The 16,438-nt window shown below is 44.3% G+C and overlaps 1 protein-coding gene across 2 annotated transcripts in view; it reads left to right on the top strand.

Moving 5' to 3' along the window:
* Window positions 1-2,747: 2,747 nt before the first annotated feature.
* The window catches only part of CNIH3 (cornichon family AMPA receptor auxiliary protein 3), a 60,617-nt gene continuing 46,926 nt past the window's right edge, over window positions 2,748-16,438 (top strand). The window contains exon 1 of one of the 2 annotated variants that reach the window (XM_083496174.1): window positions 2,748-3,900. In XM_083496174.1, the coding sequence (XP_083352300.1) occupies window positions 3,820-3,900 (81 nt within the window). In that variant the 5' untranslated portion in view covers window positions 2,748-3,819. The remainder of the gene's footprint in view (window positions 3,901-16,438) is intronic. The other variant, XM_083496175.1, reaches the window with a different exon arrangement.

The following is a 16,438-nucleotide window of genomic DNA, read 5'->3' as shown; positions in this document are numbered from 1 at the left end:
CTAAAACAAGAAGCAAGAAGGCTGGAAGCAGAGCTGTCAGTGAGCTGAAAGAAAGGAATGGCTTTATTGCCAGAACTTTATTGCTAGGTTTGGGGGAGTATTTTGGGGAGAGCTAGAGCTTAGTAACTGAGCACCTGCTTTGCATGCAGAAAGGCCCAGGTTTGATCCCATGCATTTCCAGGTAAGGATGGGAAAGACCCGTGTCTGAAACCCGGGGGAGCCACTACCAGTCAGTGTCTACAATATTGGGATGGATGGCCCAATGGTCTGATTCAGTGTAAGGCAGCTTCCTGTATGTTATGTCTTGGCTAAAGTAGAGAAATGGTAGACATATATCAGTAATGATTACATTAATATAATGAATAAGGTTTAGATGGGTGCATTCCCCAACATATGTTATTTTCTTAATAGCCGTTATGGCTAACTATTAAGCTCTTCTGAAATCTGTTTCCTCCCCTATAAATATTACACTAACTGTGTACATATCCCCTATAAATATTACACTAACTTTTTCAAAACTATTAGTAAAAGAAACCCCTACATTTAAAATTTGGTCTGATCTTATAATTTTCACCCCAGGCCTAGAGAGAGCCCTCTTGGTCAGTAAAGGAAGTCTGTAAAAGATAAAGCTGTCATGGAGAATAAAGTGCAGTTCAGCAGAGGCAGGCTGGAAAAAAAAGACAACCACTTTGCTGTGGGGAGGACCACAGGAAATTAAGGGTCAATCAGGGGCTAAGGCTATGTACATCTTAGGGTATTGAAATGCAGCAAGGGTGTCCCAGCCCCCCGCTGCTGTGTTTCAAGTCGCATTTCATATACCATATATAATTTTAATTAAATGTTCTGTTTTACAATTTAAAGTAGTCATTTTTACATCCTTAAGATATCAATGACTTCCCTTCTTCTCTTTCCATGGTTCATTTTATATATCATAAATCCCTGCATATTTTACAGAAACTATACCATTCAGTATTCCATTATTACATCCATCGTAACTTATTTACACTGCTGAATTTATCTTAATGCTGCCAGCATTTTCAGCTGTACACAGTGATTTCCCATATAGTCAATAAACATTTTCCAATCTTCTCTAAATGTATGTTCTTACTGTTCTTCCAAGTCCCTTTTTATGTTGCTGTTCACACCAGAGAGGGGGTGGGGATGCCTTCCCCAGATGCCCATTACCCGATTTGTTTCCCCTCACTGACCTCCAATTCACTGAAGTTGTCTTCTGCACATGTACAACGGCTGCCTGAAATGTACGCACCTCACCTTGACCATTGCTTCGATTTTCTAAACACCTGGAAGCTAGTTTAAGGGAAAGAGCATTTCTCAAGAAGCTGCGGGATACCTATGGATTGTGGCTAATGTCGTGTGTATTTGGTTTCAGACTGCAATGGTGGTGGAGTAAGCAGTAATGTGCACACAGCCTACTGTAATTTAGCTGATTTGTTACCTTTTCCTCTCTCCCAGGTTGTAGGCTCCAGTGCACACAGTCATGGGTATAAATGAAATAAAAAAAATCCTTCCAGTAGCACCTTAAAGACCAATTAAGTTAGTTCTTGGTACCAAGTTAACTAGAACTAACTTAGTTGGTCTTTAAAGTGCTACTGGAAGGAATTTTTTATTTTGACTATGGCAGACCAACACGGCTACCTATCTGTAACTGGGTATAAATGAGTTTTTCCTTTTGCAGTGTAGCCTGACCGTTCTGGGTAGCTGGAGAGAAGTAATTCACAAGTGTACATCATTTACTACCTTAAGTCTCTGCCACATCATCTAGTTGCCTTTCCCGATTCCCCAGTTCCAACAGTTTGCAGTGGAGGGGAGATGGGGCAACCTTTAGCCCCAGGGGTGCCGACTTATAAAAAATATTGGGGGGGGGGCCATACTGGCGGCAGGATGGCAGTGGTGCTTTTGCATGCAAGAACCGGCCTGCCCTCCCCAGGCTTCGCGCCGGGAGGCGGCCACCCCCTCCTACCAACGTCACCTTAGCCGAACCCAGAAAAAAAGCCCCGCTCCGGCGGCGGGAACTCCTGTCCCCTCCATTCTCCCCTCACCCCGGTCCCTCGCCGGCGACGAATACGCCGTTCCTCGGCCCCGCGGCTCCATTCCTTTCTAAAGTCCCGCCACTGGGAATCTTCCTCTGACTGACCGACCTGCCCGCCCCTTCTCAGGAGCTCCCGGTCACTTTGGGAGGCACGCGCCGGAGTCCCCTGCGCGGTTTTTGGCAAGGTGCCTAATAATTTTCTTAAATTATTGGGGGGGCGGAGCCCCCCCAAACGAATTTTTGAGGGGGCTTGGGCCCCCTCAGGCCCCATGGAGTCGGCGCCTAGGTTTAGCCCTCCAGATAAAAGCTACCTTATATTGAATGAGGCTATTGCACCACCTAGCTCAGTATTGACTACACTGACTGGCAGCAGCTCTCCCAGATTTCAGACATGGAGTCTTTCCCAGTTCTACTTGGAGATGCTGGGATTGAATCTAGGGCTTTTGCAGGCAAAGCAGAACCACTGAGCTACCACATCCCCCCAACTCCCACCAGTCCCTGCCGGCATGGCCAGTGGTCGTGGATGGTGAGAACTGTAGTCCAACAACATTTGCAGGACCACAGATTTTCTCCCGGTGCTCTCATGGGCTTTGAAGTTGCAATGTGTCCACCCCCCCCCCCATGCCTCCTTTCTCAAATGAAGTCTGGGGTGAGTTGCGCGGGTGGGAAATGTGGGGGGTCAGCTGGGCACGAGGTCAGCTGGGCATAGACCAGCAGTGGGGCACCGGGAGGCGACCAGAAAGAGGACTTGCATGGGCGGCCACGTGGTTTCCTCGGGGCTTTCGACAACTCGGGAGTGCGTGTGTGTGTGTGTGTGCGCACAAGTTGGAGGGGGAAGGCGAGGAGGAAGCTGCGATGCGGGAGGAGCCCACAGAAAGTCCCCTCCTCGCCGGCTCGTTTGTGCTGCTGGAGGTGCGAGCCAGGAGCGAGATCCGTATGTATGAGTGTGTTTGTGTGTGTGAGAGAGAGTCCAAGATCCTTGTATCCAGAAGCAGCAGCAGCAGGTGGACTCTCTTTATTCCCCCCTTCAAGACAAGCAGCTGCTGCAGCCGGCTAAGGAAGGAGGGCTCTTCCACCCCCGTCGACTATGGAGAGAAGGCGGGGATGCGACTGAATCTTTGCCGCGGGTCTGAGGAACAAAGGAACTCCTGCTGAAGGAGGAAAAGAAGCGAGGGAGCCCCAGGCGCGTTGCTTCCCCGCCACAGAGCCGCTTCCAGGCGAGAGAGAGAGAAAAACCTATCTCCTTAGCGCGAGAACCAAGATCGAGGGAGGCTTCCATCCCGCTCCCTTTCTGTCCAGATCCTTTCTTTTATGGGCGCAGCGAAACCCGGAGCTCCGAAGAAATCCCCCTCCACTAGCCATGGCACTTTCCGGGGTGCGCCGGGAACTTGGGCTTGGGATCCCCGGGGTGCTCGCCGCTTGCCGGACCTCCTTTTTTCGGCACCTTCTCTTCATCCGGAATGACTTTTCCGCCTAGCCCACTTTGACTCGAGTTTGTGTGTGTGAGAGAGAACGGGGCACTTGCGCTCTCCGCCTTCCCGGGAGCCGGCGAGCTTTTTCCAGCCATCCTGAAGGTTTCAAAAGCTGCTCCCCTCCTGGATGCCTGCTGAGGGGCTGGTTTCCCGCGCAGGGTGGGAGTTTTCTGAAGTGAGCTTGTGGCGGCCTCCCGAGAGGAAGGAGCTCTTCCCGCCTCGAGTTCCCGAGGAGGCGCCTTCCTGCCCGGGCTGAGTGCATGCGCGCCAGTCCCACCAGGCTCCTCTGCTCCCGCCATGGCCTTCACGTTTGCTGCCTTTTGCTACATGCTCTCCTTGGTCCTGTGTGCCGCCCTCATCTTCTTCGCTATTTGGCATGTGAGTAGCTCTTTCCCGCAAATCCTCCCCCTACTCTCTCTCTCTCACACACACACGCACACAAATTCTACTTTCCACCATTTCCAGTCACCTCTTCTCTTTAAACAACCTTACATTCGAAGCAAATTCTTCCATATCTGTCAACTTTCCCCTTTTCTTGCGAGGAATCCTATTCGGAATAAGGGAATTTCCCTTTAAAAAAAGGGAAACGTTGACAGCTATGAATTCTTCTCCTCAAAGAATTCAGGGCATTGCCGTTTACCTTTTGCAGAGTTTCAGTTCCTAGCAACCCTTAGCAAACTACAGCGCCCAGAGTTCTTCGAGGGACCAAAATGTGCTCCAGATGAGTTTTGAAGGTATGCTGCACATGCAAGCCTTATTCTTGTTCCTCGTAGATAGTTTGCACTTGTGTCAACCTGGTGCTTCCAGGATCTGGAAATCCTATCTCCCATCAGCCCTGGCCAATGTTGCCGATGGCCAGGGACGATGGAAGTTGTAGTCCAAAAATTTCCAGAGGAAGGCTGGTTTGTGCAAGACATGCTTATCCCTTCATGACTGGAACATCTGGGAGAGCAAAGGCTACAGCTTTTAACATCACCTCATGGGCAATGCTTTCCAATAGGGACAACTGACACATCCAGGTGCTGGTTGTCAGGGGTGTACAGAAGCTCCCGCCCCCCATTTCCAGTGACTGGATGCAAGGGGTAGTGGAATTACACAGGCTAGCTGCATCTCCAAATGCAGTGCGGTTCCCAAGCATGTCCCCCACCCCCAGACCACTTGAACATTGGTGATGGTCTTGGTTAAGTTTACCAGACGTCTCCGTTTCCCGGGCACAGTCCCCGGATTTACAAATCAGTCCCCTGACAAAATCCTATCATTCCTACTGAAGTTGAAAAGTGTCCCCGGATTCATTGAAAAAAATCTGGTAACCTTAGTCTTGGTGGACCACTTAATGATTTTTCTGCCTTCTGTAGCAATTGTAATGTGCTATTCTAGATACTGAATGATATACAATATAAGAAATAAAAGAAGCAATTAAAATACAATTAAAGTCAATGTGAATATGTAATGCGGACATGCCATGGACCACCTGAATGATGCTCACGGACCACTGGGTCCAGATCCAGGAAAAAGGCAGGATATAAATAAATATAATAATAACCCTTGCCCTAATGGGTGTTCATTGAGTCAGTATGAAGGTGACTTGCATTTGCACAGATATATGCCCATAGATATCATACGTGAATGGGAATCCTGGCCAGTTACAATTCTGATTTGTATAGAGAGGACCCGTATGCAGCTACCTGTATGTATATGCATGTCCTTTACACTGGCGCTAGAAGTACGGCTGACAGGAAATGTGGCAAACGTGTGTCGGTGTAGCTACCAGGTGTAACCTTGTTGCACCCCACCTTCATTATTTGAATCTGAACACTTATTGTCACTAATCAGGTGTAGACAAATTAAGTGATCTTATTTGTGAACGACACATTTATCAGGTTTATTTTCAGCCCCTGCCTCACGAGTTCGGCTTTTCCCAATGGCTAAAAAGTTGTATACTTTGCCAGACAAGTTACTCAGCTACTTGGTAGAAAGTCAGGAGCAGTCCACAAAATATGTCACACATTTGAAAGGAGGTGTGTGGAGGGAGGGTTGGGGAAACAACTTGTCAAATTGCCTTACTGATAGGATTTTATGATGATCAAGTCAGGAGAGCCATTGTGGTGTAGTTAGGGACTAGGACTGTGAAGATCTGGTTCGAATCCCCACTAAGCCATGAAGTTCACAAGGTGACCTTGGGCAATCCACTATCTCTCAGCCTATCATATTTCACAGGGTATATGTGATGATAATATGGGGAAAAGAAGAGAGTTGCCTATGTTATCCTTGTTCCTTGGAAGAAGGGTCAGAAATGAACGTAGCAAATAATAAATGCTACATTCCTCCTCCTTGAAATTTCCACCCACAACGTGGGCTTTCCTCTTGTTGTACTAAGCATCAGATACTAGTAGTATTCATTAGCAATCTTCACTTGATATCACCTGCAGCTCCTTCTCTGTGCCAGAGTGTGCTATAGTCAAATGGATACGCTAGAGGCTAGACAAGATTCAGAAAAACTAGACAGAAGTGTCCAATGGTAACAAAGCAAAATTAGACAAGGTATGTTTTGTTCAGACTGGTTTTCAGCCTGCTCCTCCATCTGGAAAACCATCTTTTTATATAGCTGATTCATGGGTAGTTAAATTAGATTTTTAAAAAATGTTTTGGGAAATAGTTATCTTTATCAAGCAGATTCACTCGGATAAGTACCACCTTCTCAAATCCAGGGGTGGGGATGCATAATATTTCCTGAATGTAAGGACCCAAATTTGTTAGGGTGCTTGTTTTGACAACCAGGACATAAAAACCCTTATCCAACATCTGAAAACATAGCTATGTACTTATTCAAAACATGTTGTTCTTGATTGTCAGGTAATCAGAAATTTGCTCTTGGGAATCTTCTACCTGAAAGCACAGATGCATAGATGCCACCTTTTGATGGGATGCTGTTCTTGAGGTCCAGGCCTTCAGAATATCCTCTTGCCTATAAGGGATGAAGTAGATGAGTCCTTGGAGATCCATAATTGCATCTCTTGTCTCTTTTAATTTCTTTCAACAGCAGCCCTAATGAGGGAAGTATCAGCTGGAGGGGGGAATTTAGATGAGCAAAATGATGGGCAGGAGGATTAAGTCCCATCCCTCAACACTGTCATCCTGATCTAATCCCCCCTGGCTTCTTTTGGAATAAATTAAAAAGAGATGGAAGATCGAATCACAGAACTCTAAAGTCTTGTCAGGTTGGGCTCTCAGAGTCTGTTATCTAAAGACACAGGCATCAACATTTGATGGAAGTACTGTTTTTGATTGGTCATCAGAAATTCTTCCCCATCAGAATCTCCTATCTAAACAGCTATCTATTTATCATAAATAAGATGAGATGCTTTTTAAAAATAGCACTTCTAAATATATATTTCTCTCAGTACATTCACTCATACAGAGCTCTACAGGTTTGGCTGGCATCGGTAGCCGAAGATGTGGCTGTTAAGCCCTTACTTACCCTTCCCGGGTCATTAACCTTGCATTGCACCTCTTAAAGGGCAGTCCCCTGTTCCCCTCTGTTTGGCACAGGAAAGAATAGCCAGGTTGTTGATTTAGCTGCTCTATTGGCAACACAGATCCCAAAGTTGTTTTTGTTCGCTACTTTGAACATACCTGCTTGAGACGGAAAGTGTGGGTTATAAATGTTGCAATGAATGAATGAATAGATAAAATAAGTCCTCTGGCCTTCCTTCCTACCTTGAAGCTGGGGAGGGGGATGGAATCACTGCAAATGTGTTGGGGTGATCCCTGCCTACTGCTACAGCTCCAAGGAAGGCTATTGGCTTCTCCTGATCAGCAGAGGGTGTCATCACATTCACCATAGTGAATGGAAGTCTGTTCCTTGATTGCCTGGCACATTGTTGTCATCTGCAGTACTGAATGAATCATTGAAAAAGAAAAAAGCAAAGTAATATCCATTGGGGTTAATAAAACAACATGGACAATGTTATTTTATTTAGTTATTGGTCTGAATTGTGACCCCACAATGCCTCTCTAATTGCATTGATATGGATTGTACAGTAGTTATTTACTCATGAGGCAATCTGCACATGGTCAGATGGTGTTGATATTTCCACACATGGTCAAGTGTTGTTCACATTCACAGGATTGTGCCACAGCATTTAAGTAAGGTTGTGGTGCTATGCTTTGATGAACCCTGGCTCTTTATATATTCACTTTATACATAAAGTGAAATCTCTTTATATATTCACATGACTCAGTTTTATGGGAAATTCTGGTTCCATTTGGTAAGTGGCTTACACGAAAATGCTTGTCATGGAGTTTATGGAGTGAGAAAGTACATGTTTGTGTTAGCGAGGAAACCATGGCATTCCGTACTTGTTCTAGGTTTCTTTAATGGGGGTGGTCAGCTATTTTCCTGATTTGGTAGTGGTCTGCTTGCTATTTTCCTTCTTGTGTGCTAGATCGGGGTAGATAGACATGTTTGGGGGGCCCTTGACATGTTGGACTGCACCCTTGCTAGTTGGTCATGCTTGCTGGGGCTGATGGGAGCTGAGTCCAGCAACATCTGGAGGTCACCATGCTAGCTGCCCCTGCGCTACACAGAGAACATATTGGTAGTTAAGTTTAATACGCTCTGCTTAGGACCTGTGTATTCTTTCATATAAGAGTTTATTGTGTCCTGGTTGTCAGACACTATGCCCCAAGAAACCTGGGTACCTGTGTTAAGGGAATTTTGACAAAGGTAGAAGATTCTGATAAGTATGAGCTGTTGTTGGCTTGGTTGGCAAAAGCAGGACAATCAAATATTGGTATTCATGTAGAAGATTGACTAGTGTTTGTCTTTGACTCAACCTAGAGAAGAATATACTCATATTTTACATTTTAATGTATTTTTATTTACATCAGTAAATACAGATATAGTAGTTATGCAAAGCTTTGGTGTCTGGGCTGGATGAAATAGTCCATGCCTACTAGATGCTGAATGTACATCTTTGTCGTTATTAGATATCCACAGCAACATGTGTCAGCGAAATGACCATATCATGCCAGACAGAAGTTTGCTGCTGCTGTGTGTCTCTGCTATGTATGGACTGTATTCTATGCCATTAGGAACACTGTCTGTTAGGAGGATTGTATGTATGAGATATAGAATTGTAGAAATGTAGAGTTGGAAGGGACTTCAAGCATCATCTAGCCCAACTCCCTGCAATGCAGGAATCTCAGCTAAAGCATCTACGACAGATGGCCATCCAAACTCTGCTTAAAAACCTCCAAGGAAGGAGACTCCTCCACCTCCTTAGGGAGTCCATACCATTGTCAAATAGCTCTTACCGTCAGAAACTTCTTCCTGATTCTGAGTCAGAATCTCCTTTCTCATAAGCTGAAGCCATTGGTTTGGGTTCTACCCTCCAGAGCAGAAGAAAACAAGCTTGCTCCATCTTCCATGTGGCAGCCCATTAGATATTTGTAATCAAGGAGTAATTTCTCCCACACCCTATGTCCAGGGATTCCAGACTGCAGTGCAAAAGGGTCCAAGTTAGAACCAAAGCTCTATACATACTACAGTTTTAGTGCTATCCAACACCATTACAGATTTTTCTCAATAAAATACTTCCTGATGAGTTTTTAGTGTTATTCAGATGTAAAATAGCGCATTACGTTCTGATCATCTTTTCCCCAAGTTGAGATTTGTCCTGTCCACATTTTCTAAAATGCATTGACACTGATTTTCACGTATCTTTCAGCACTTTCACCTTTAAAAGATGAGGATATAAAAGACACACTTACACACCCACTTAATTCCCCCCCCCCCCCCGTCAAAGCAGCTCAGGGAATTTGAAGGGCAAGAGAGCTCTGACTCCCTCAGCCACTGAGGTTTTCTTTGCAATTAAGCAAGTAACTATAACAACTGCCTGCTTGCAAATGCCACCACAACAGTATCTGTGGAGATGAAAGCAGGAGGCAAAGGAAAAGAAGAGGAACTCAGCACCACGGAGATAGACACCGGGGGTGGAGAAGCTGAAAGAGAAATGTAAGGCTATGTCTCTGGAAGGCTGTGCTCTTACCACTAGGCACTCACCTGCCTTGATCTCCACTTCAGTCACATGTCCCTCTCTAAAACACTGTGTACATTTAAAACAACAACAACAACCCAATGTGTGAGCTGATCTCTCTTGCAAAAACATAGATCATCTTCAAAAACTGTTCTTTTTCAGATTTGATCATCTGTTTAGTTAGGACTTGTTAAAAAGTTTTCGCAGGAAATATGAGAGGTGTGAAATGGAAAACAAATGTGCTACTTCCTGTCCTTATTTGCAGTTGGAATCATTCTGGATTTCATTCTGCAAGACCTCCGGTACCCTCTGCCCCTGCTTCTCACGTGGAGAGTTGTACATATCTCTGTGTATGGCACTTGCTAATACAATGCACTATTTTAAAATACTTTTTAAAGGGGTCTTCTAGCCAAAGGGTTTTTTTGAGCACTGGGTACACAGATTCAAACTGCCTAAATGTCCCAAAGCTGTCCCCAGCACAAGAAGCAGAAATGATCAGGACCAGTGCAAGTTCAATAGTCCAAAGAATGCCTTTAGTGCAAAAGCCTTAGTTGGCACCTATTTTTAAAGGTACCTCTTATCTCCACTTCAAGGTTAACACCACCATGTGAAATCAGCCATGGGGAAGCTGCTGAGGGGCACAGCTTCTTAGTCCTTAATCAGTATCAAAGATGAAAGGAACTGAAAATATGATTGCCTAAATCAATGCAACCAGATTGATCCTTTCAGTTTCTTTCTATTGCCAAATTTTCAATTGTGTCTAGCTAACAAAAATATGTTTCAGAACGGATTTTTAAAAATCTCACATGAGCTGCAATTGAGCACAGTAAAGTATGTTTTACTTCAGCTAAAGTGCACACCATTCTTTTCAGTTCTCTTTTGCTGACTTCTTAGATATTAAACTGTTTTTAAAGTATGTTGCCATGCAACTGTTTTCACTAGTGCTTTTCAGTGGTAGCTCAGATAACCTCTTAACACAAATAATTTTTAAATTGCTATATACTTTGAAACTCATTGAGTCAAATCTGTTTTGCAATAAAGAATAAAAGAGAAAAACCCTCTTCACTTTAACCAGGGTGTCTATAATACAAGCCAATATAGGGAGGAAGGAACATAATACAATGCATAAAACATGCATCTGAAGGAATAAAATTGTGGTTATGGTAAATGGTTAATTAAATGTGGGAGAACCAGTGCTGTGCTCTCTCTTGTTCTTCAGCAGTTGAGAAATAATGTGAAAATGTAATTGGCCTCATTTTTTTAACCACTACCTCATTTTGAAGAGATAGCAGGCAATTACAAAACTTTAAAATACTTTTTTAAAAAGAGCAAACACTTTGTGATATTATCAAAGCTGGTGTAGTGTAATGGCCAAGAGACTGAGCTATGAGTTAGCAAGTCCCTGGTCTGAATATTGCTTCCGCCATAAACTCATTAGGTGGCCTTAAGCAAACAGAATGACCATAAGCTTGGGAAGGGTCATAGCTCAGTGGAAGAGCATCTGTCTGGGATGCAGATGGCCCTGAGTTCAATCCCCAGCATCTCCAGATAGGTCTTGGAGAGGCCCCAGTCTAAAACCACGGAGAGTCACTGCCAATCAGTGTAGGCAGTCCTGAGCCAGATGGAATCTGTAGAAAAGAGCTTCCTACATTCCTAAGACACTGTCTCTCAACTTCTACCCCCACCTGCAATATGTGTGATAATAATGCTGATTTACCATTACTTACCATACTTAAGGCAAGCATTTATAGGCTTACGTATTGCTGTTGGTACACACATTGCATTGTTCGTAGGATGTTTTAAGTGTACATCTAAAATGTAAAGTGTGGATGTTGTAAATGTGTGATTCAAGCAGGTATGGCTAAGGCTGGGAGAGACTTGGGTTTGCCCCTGTGTGTAGTATGTGCATTGGCCCTAGCCATTCTAGTTGACTCACATCTATTCTGCCATAGTGATGAGGGCAGCCAGGATAGGAGCAACATATGCCACAGCAGGATGGGGAGGTATAGTTTAGCATGATTATAAGAGTCATGGCAGAGGCTAGTTGAGAATCAGATAGACTCGCCAACAGCAATCTAGCATTTACCCAGGTTGCTGTCTTCCATCCAAGACTCTCATCAACCTCCCCACTACTCCTTTCTCTCACCAAGGAGTAACCCTAACCATGAGACAGTTCAACCCCTGCAAGAGGCACTCTGAAAAACAACAACAATCTTGGAGGAAGGAAACTTCATTACAGTCCTGACACTCCTTGCCTTAGTGGTGCTAGTTTTTCAGTTCTTTGGCTGGATTTCAGTCATCACCACCAGCTGGTTTCTTCCCCCACAGTTCTGCTCCAGTAAGATGACTCTCAGGGTTGGCAGGGTTATCAAGGAGTGAGGAGGTGTTCTCCTCTCTCCCCACCATCCCTTGCTGGGTGAGGCATAACTTGAACATCATAATAACCCTCTTCTTGAATTTCCTCTGCAGTACTTCCTAATTTGATTTCATTCCATGTACCCCAGCTTCTTCCAAAATCTCTGCTCAAGGCCCATCTTCCACCTCTACTTGTTTCAGCATCCCCTGTTGCAGATAATTGCTTTATTTTGTTGTACATATTTCTGATCCCTCTTGATCAACCTGCTGACATCCCGTTCCTCCTCTCACTATCACCATGATTGACATCTCCTTTATCTTCTTCACTTTCACCTATGTGACTCTTCTGCATCACTTCCTTCCATCTCTCAGAAAAGACTTTACCTAGATTTTTACATGCATTTTAGGATGCCATCAAAATGTATTGATGGTTATTTTCTAACTATACAAATTTATTTTTTCCTGGGCTGCTAAACAGTTAATAAATGTATATCAAACAGATATAAAAGTATTTTTCTGCCCATTAGTAGCTCTTAACCTTTGTGTTAACCTTTGATATTATTGATCTATAACCCTATCACAGACCTTGCTGTTGCAGTTAAATGGCTTAATAGTTCTTTATACTTTGAATCTAAGTCAAGACCTATATATAAATTTAAAAGTTCCAGCTGTGGAAAGGGGTAGACCCATGGACCCATGATGGAGGTTGCTTCCTGAAACACTTGCACCCAAAAACCCTGTACTTGGAGACATGTTCACCACATGTGTACATAAGTCCCAATCGACTGGCATTCCCGCCAGCATGCAGGAGACATCCTGGGGTGCAATACAGTCATTTTCCTCAGGGTAAGATACCACTTGTGTATCAACTTTAGGGATTACTCCTTCACTTTAGCAGATACAGATTTATATGGTTCCATTGAGTTCCAGTTGTATGCATATCAGCTGCAATATCTAATTCTTTTCCCTTTAGACTTCTTAACAAATCTTTAGAGCCTGTTACTGATTCCAAGACCTACCTATAAATGCTGGAGATCAGACCCCTAGTTAAACCAGAGCACTCCATATTTCTCTTCCAAACTCTCTTAATTGTCTGGTAGCAGCCTCCTTCACTGCTGGTTTTGATAATAAAAAACCCCCCAGCGAATCTGAGCTCAGAACAACCAGGTAGGGCAAACTGGATCCAATCACCTCTTCAATATCTCAACAGTGAGCAGTCTGGGTTTGACCGAGCAGTTCTGACAAAAAAACTATTATGTGTGGTGTATGTGGTACATCTCCAGTGTTGGCAATCTTTTTGCCTTCTCTTGGCATTTTTCAGTAAAGTATCAGGACTGTGGAATGTTGCAGTTAGATCAAGGGGGACGGCTTCTCTGGCTTTGTGTCTATTTTTACAGGAATTACATTGTCTATTTGTATCTTGCTTTTCCTCCCAGGAGCTCAGGGTTGTGTACATTATCACCCCCTCCCCATTTTCATCTTTGTAACAGCCCTGTGAGGTAGGCTAGACTAAGTTTATATGTGTACATAAGCAACAGTTCTTGCAAATAGATTACAGGGTGTGTATGTACTGGGCCCCCAATCCACATCAGCCCCTGGAGATCCACTGCTTATCCCTTAAAGAAGACCCAGGAGGATACCATGAGAGGTCCAGGAGAACCAGCAGGGATGCAGTCCTCCTGCCTATTTCCCAGCTAGGGCATCTTTCCCCAACCTGGTGCCCTCCAGATGTTTGGGATTGTAACTCCCATCATCCCTGACCATTTGACATGTTGGCTGGGGCTGATGAGAAAGGTGTAGTCCAAACATCTGGAGAGCATCAGGTTGGGAAAGGTTGCACCAGGGCAAGCAAACCAGTTTCTCTTCCAAAATCAGGCCAAAGGTTGTTCTGGAAGAGATCTAAATAATCAGTTTGACCCAAAACCACTGGAGGTGTGCTGCCACAACCCATTTGAATACGTTGCCTAAAGAGGGATGTTAAATACTGGGCGATAGTTATTCAGATTAGAGGGGTCCAAATGTGCTTTTTCAACATAGGACGTTTCACCACCTCTTTCAACACCAGAAGTACAAAACATCCTTAGGGAAGCATTTACTGGAGGTATGTATTGGCTCTGTGTGTGAGCTGAATAATTAGGCAAATCAAGGTGTTTCCTCTACCCTCCTCCAAGTCAAAGTATGATGCACCCATCATAGTCAGGTCAGGGCCCCCACAAAGCCACAACAAGCTCGGTTTCTGTACAGGAACAGCTCTGTGTTTACTCCTCTAGGCCTCATGATGTCCAGAAAATTGTGTGGGGAGTTCTAAAGAGCTAGGTTTGGGTTTTGTTAAAGGAGAGCAACATAAGATGTTAAAAACAAACTTAAATGAAGTTTTAAACTTTTTTATTTATTTAAACAAACCTTCCACTGCTTTGCTTCAGCAACAATTCAGAGCTCTTCAGTGCTCTGGAGGCAACATTTTTGACACCCTGATTTCTTGCAAAAGCCATGGATCCAAAGTACAGAAATGACACAAGGAGGGATTTATTAACATTGTGGTTGAACTCTGAAGAGGGGGAAGACCCCTGAGTCATCCCAAGTTGCCTCATTTTTTCTACACAGAGCCAATGCACACTGCTAGTATCTTTACCAACTTTCTAGCTTACTCCACCTCCCTACTTTGGCACTATTGTTCTGCAAATAATCATTAGTACTTAGCAGTCAGAAGCCTTTTAATCATTTGAACAACAACTTCAGCTAGCCCCTAGTTTCAAAATACTGGCTATACGGAGGACTGATTATAAATCATTAATTGCTTCTCTTTTACATCATCTATGCAGTACAGCCACAAAGGCCTGGTGAAGTTACCATGGGTCTAAGCGATCCTTCCGTTTCACGTGCTAATTCAGCGGCATATATGGGTTTTGAGAATAATAGCCATTAAAACCACCAAGAATTAATTGTGTTCTGTAAGTGGAAGAACACAGGAGCATATCACTCCCACACAAATTTCCGTTACCTTTAAAAATTGCAAAGTGGGAGAGGAAAATGTTAATCCTTAAAAACCTGTATTCTTACAACCAGAAAATAAATTCACAGTTAATTGGATTTGCTCCCCCACCTGTTGTGCCTAGACACTGTGGGGGCAGAGAGATCTTTTTTCAAAGCGTAATCAAGGCTGCACCACTTGTACTGCTGTATCTATAGCTGTAAGTGGAAAGTTGGAAGATCTTAGATTTGTAAGGTCTTTTCTGCCCTTCAGAAAATGAGGTCCTGGTGGATATTTCTTGGGAGGCTGAGTGAGAGCATTGTAAGCAGCAACATCAAAAAGGACCACTCTCATGTTTAGCTTGTGGCCTACTAAAACCTCCCAATCTATTTCACATTTAGCCACCCTGAATTTGCGCATCTGGATCTTCTTACGTAAATGAGGACTTTACATTTGTCTCAGTTGACATTTACTTTTTTAGTTTTGACCCAGTTCTCCATTTTGTCATGATGATCTAGAACAGGGGCTGCCCAACTTTTCATACCAAGTGGGCCACAAGAGTACTTCACCACAGAACCTGTGGGTTGCGCACATACTGCTTTGTTGTGCAAGGGAAGGGGGGGGAGTGAGGCCAAAATTTTATGTTCTTGCAGCCCTCCCACTGCCTTCCAAAAGCCAGCTAAGTGAGCCCCTAGGCTTTGGGAAGGAGGTGTGAGAATCTTAGAGCCCTCACACCTCCTTCCTAAAGCTGGGAAAACGCCAACAAGGCTTTGGGGGTGAAGTGGGAGGACTCTAGGACCCTGCCAGAGCCCTCACACCTCCTTCCAGAGCCTCATTTAGCCAGCTTTGGGAAGGCAGCACAAGGACAGGGGGTGTGCGCATCAAATGTTGTTGAGGGCTGTCAAAAAAGGCCTTGAGGGCCACATGCGGCCCTCATGCCATGAGTTGGACCACCCTGATCTAGAATCTTTCCCCCACTGTCTTCTAAGCTATTAGCTGTGTCACCACTTCGGTGCCACCTGCAAATTTGATAAGCACCTTCTCTACTCCTTTTTCAAGACAAGTTGTACAGATAATAAAGAACACTGGGCCTTGACAGAGTCCTGCGTCATCCCACTTATCACTTCCTTCCAGCTGTTGATTAGCATTCCTTGAGTATGGTCGTCCATCCCCCAGATATAAATTCACCTTACAATACTGTAAGATATAAATTCACCTTACAACAATGCCCATATTGACAGCCTGAAAGAAAGTAAAACTCGTTAAAAAGAAGTCTCTTTTTAATGGCCAGGCCATGGTCTGAAGCAGTAGTGTTTAGAAGGGTTGCACAGAGAAAGTGGGGTTGCTCACCTGCCTTTCTGACTGTGAATGTTGCTTCTGGTTCCTGAGAGGGGTGAGGTGTAGCATTCTCTTTGTGATGTGTTCTTTATTTGCCTGCACCACACTGAGCTCCCCATGTCTCACCACTCCCTCTCAGGAACCAATAGCAACACCCAGGGCTTGTCCACACTTGTGCTTGCCCCCTGTTTTCTAGCCACAGGTCCGAGAGGCT

Source organism: Podarcis liolepis (genome assembly GCF_965112155.1).
Source record: "Podarcis liolepis genome assembly, chromosome: 3".
NCBI classification, from domain to species: domain Eukaryota; kingdom Metazoa; phylum Chordata; class Lepidosauria; order Squamata; family Lacertidae; genus Podarcis; species Podarcis liolepis.
Note: the sequence above shows the minus strand (reverse complement) of the source record. Positions and strands in the feature narration are given on the sequence as shown.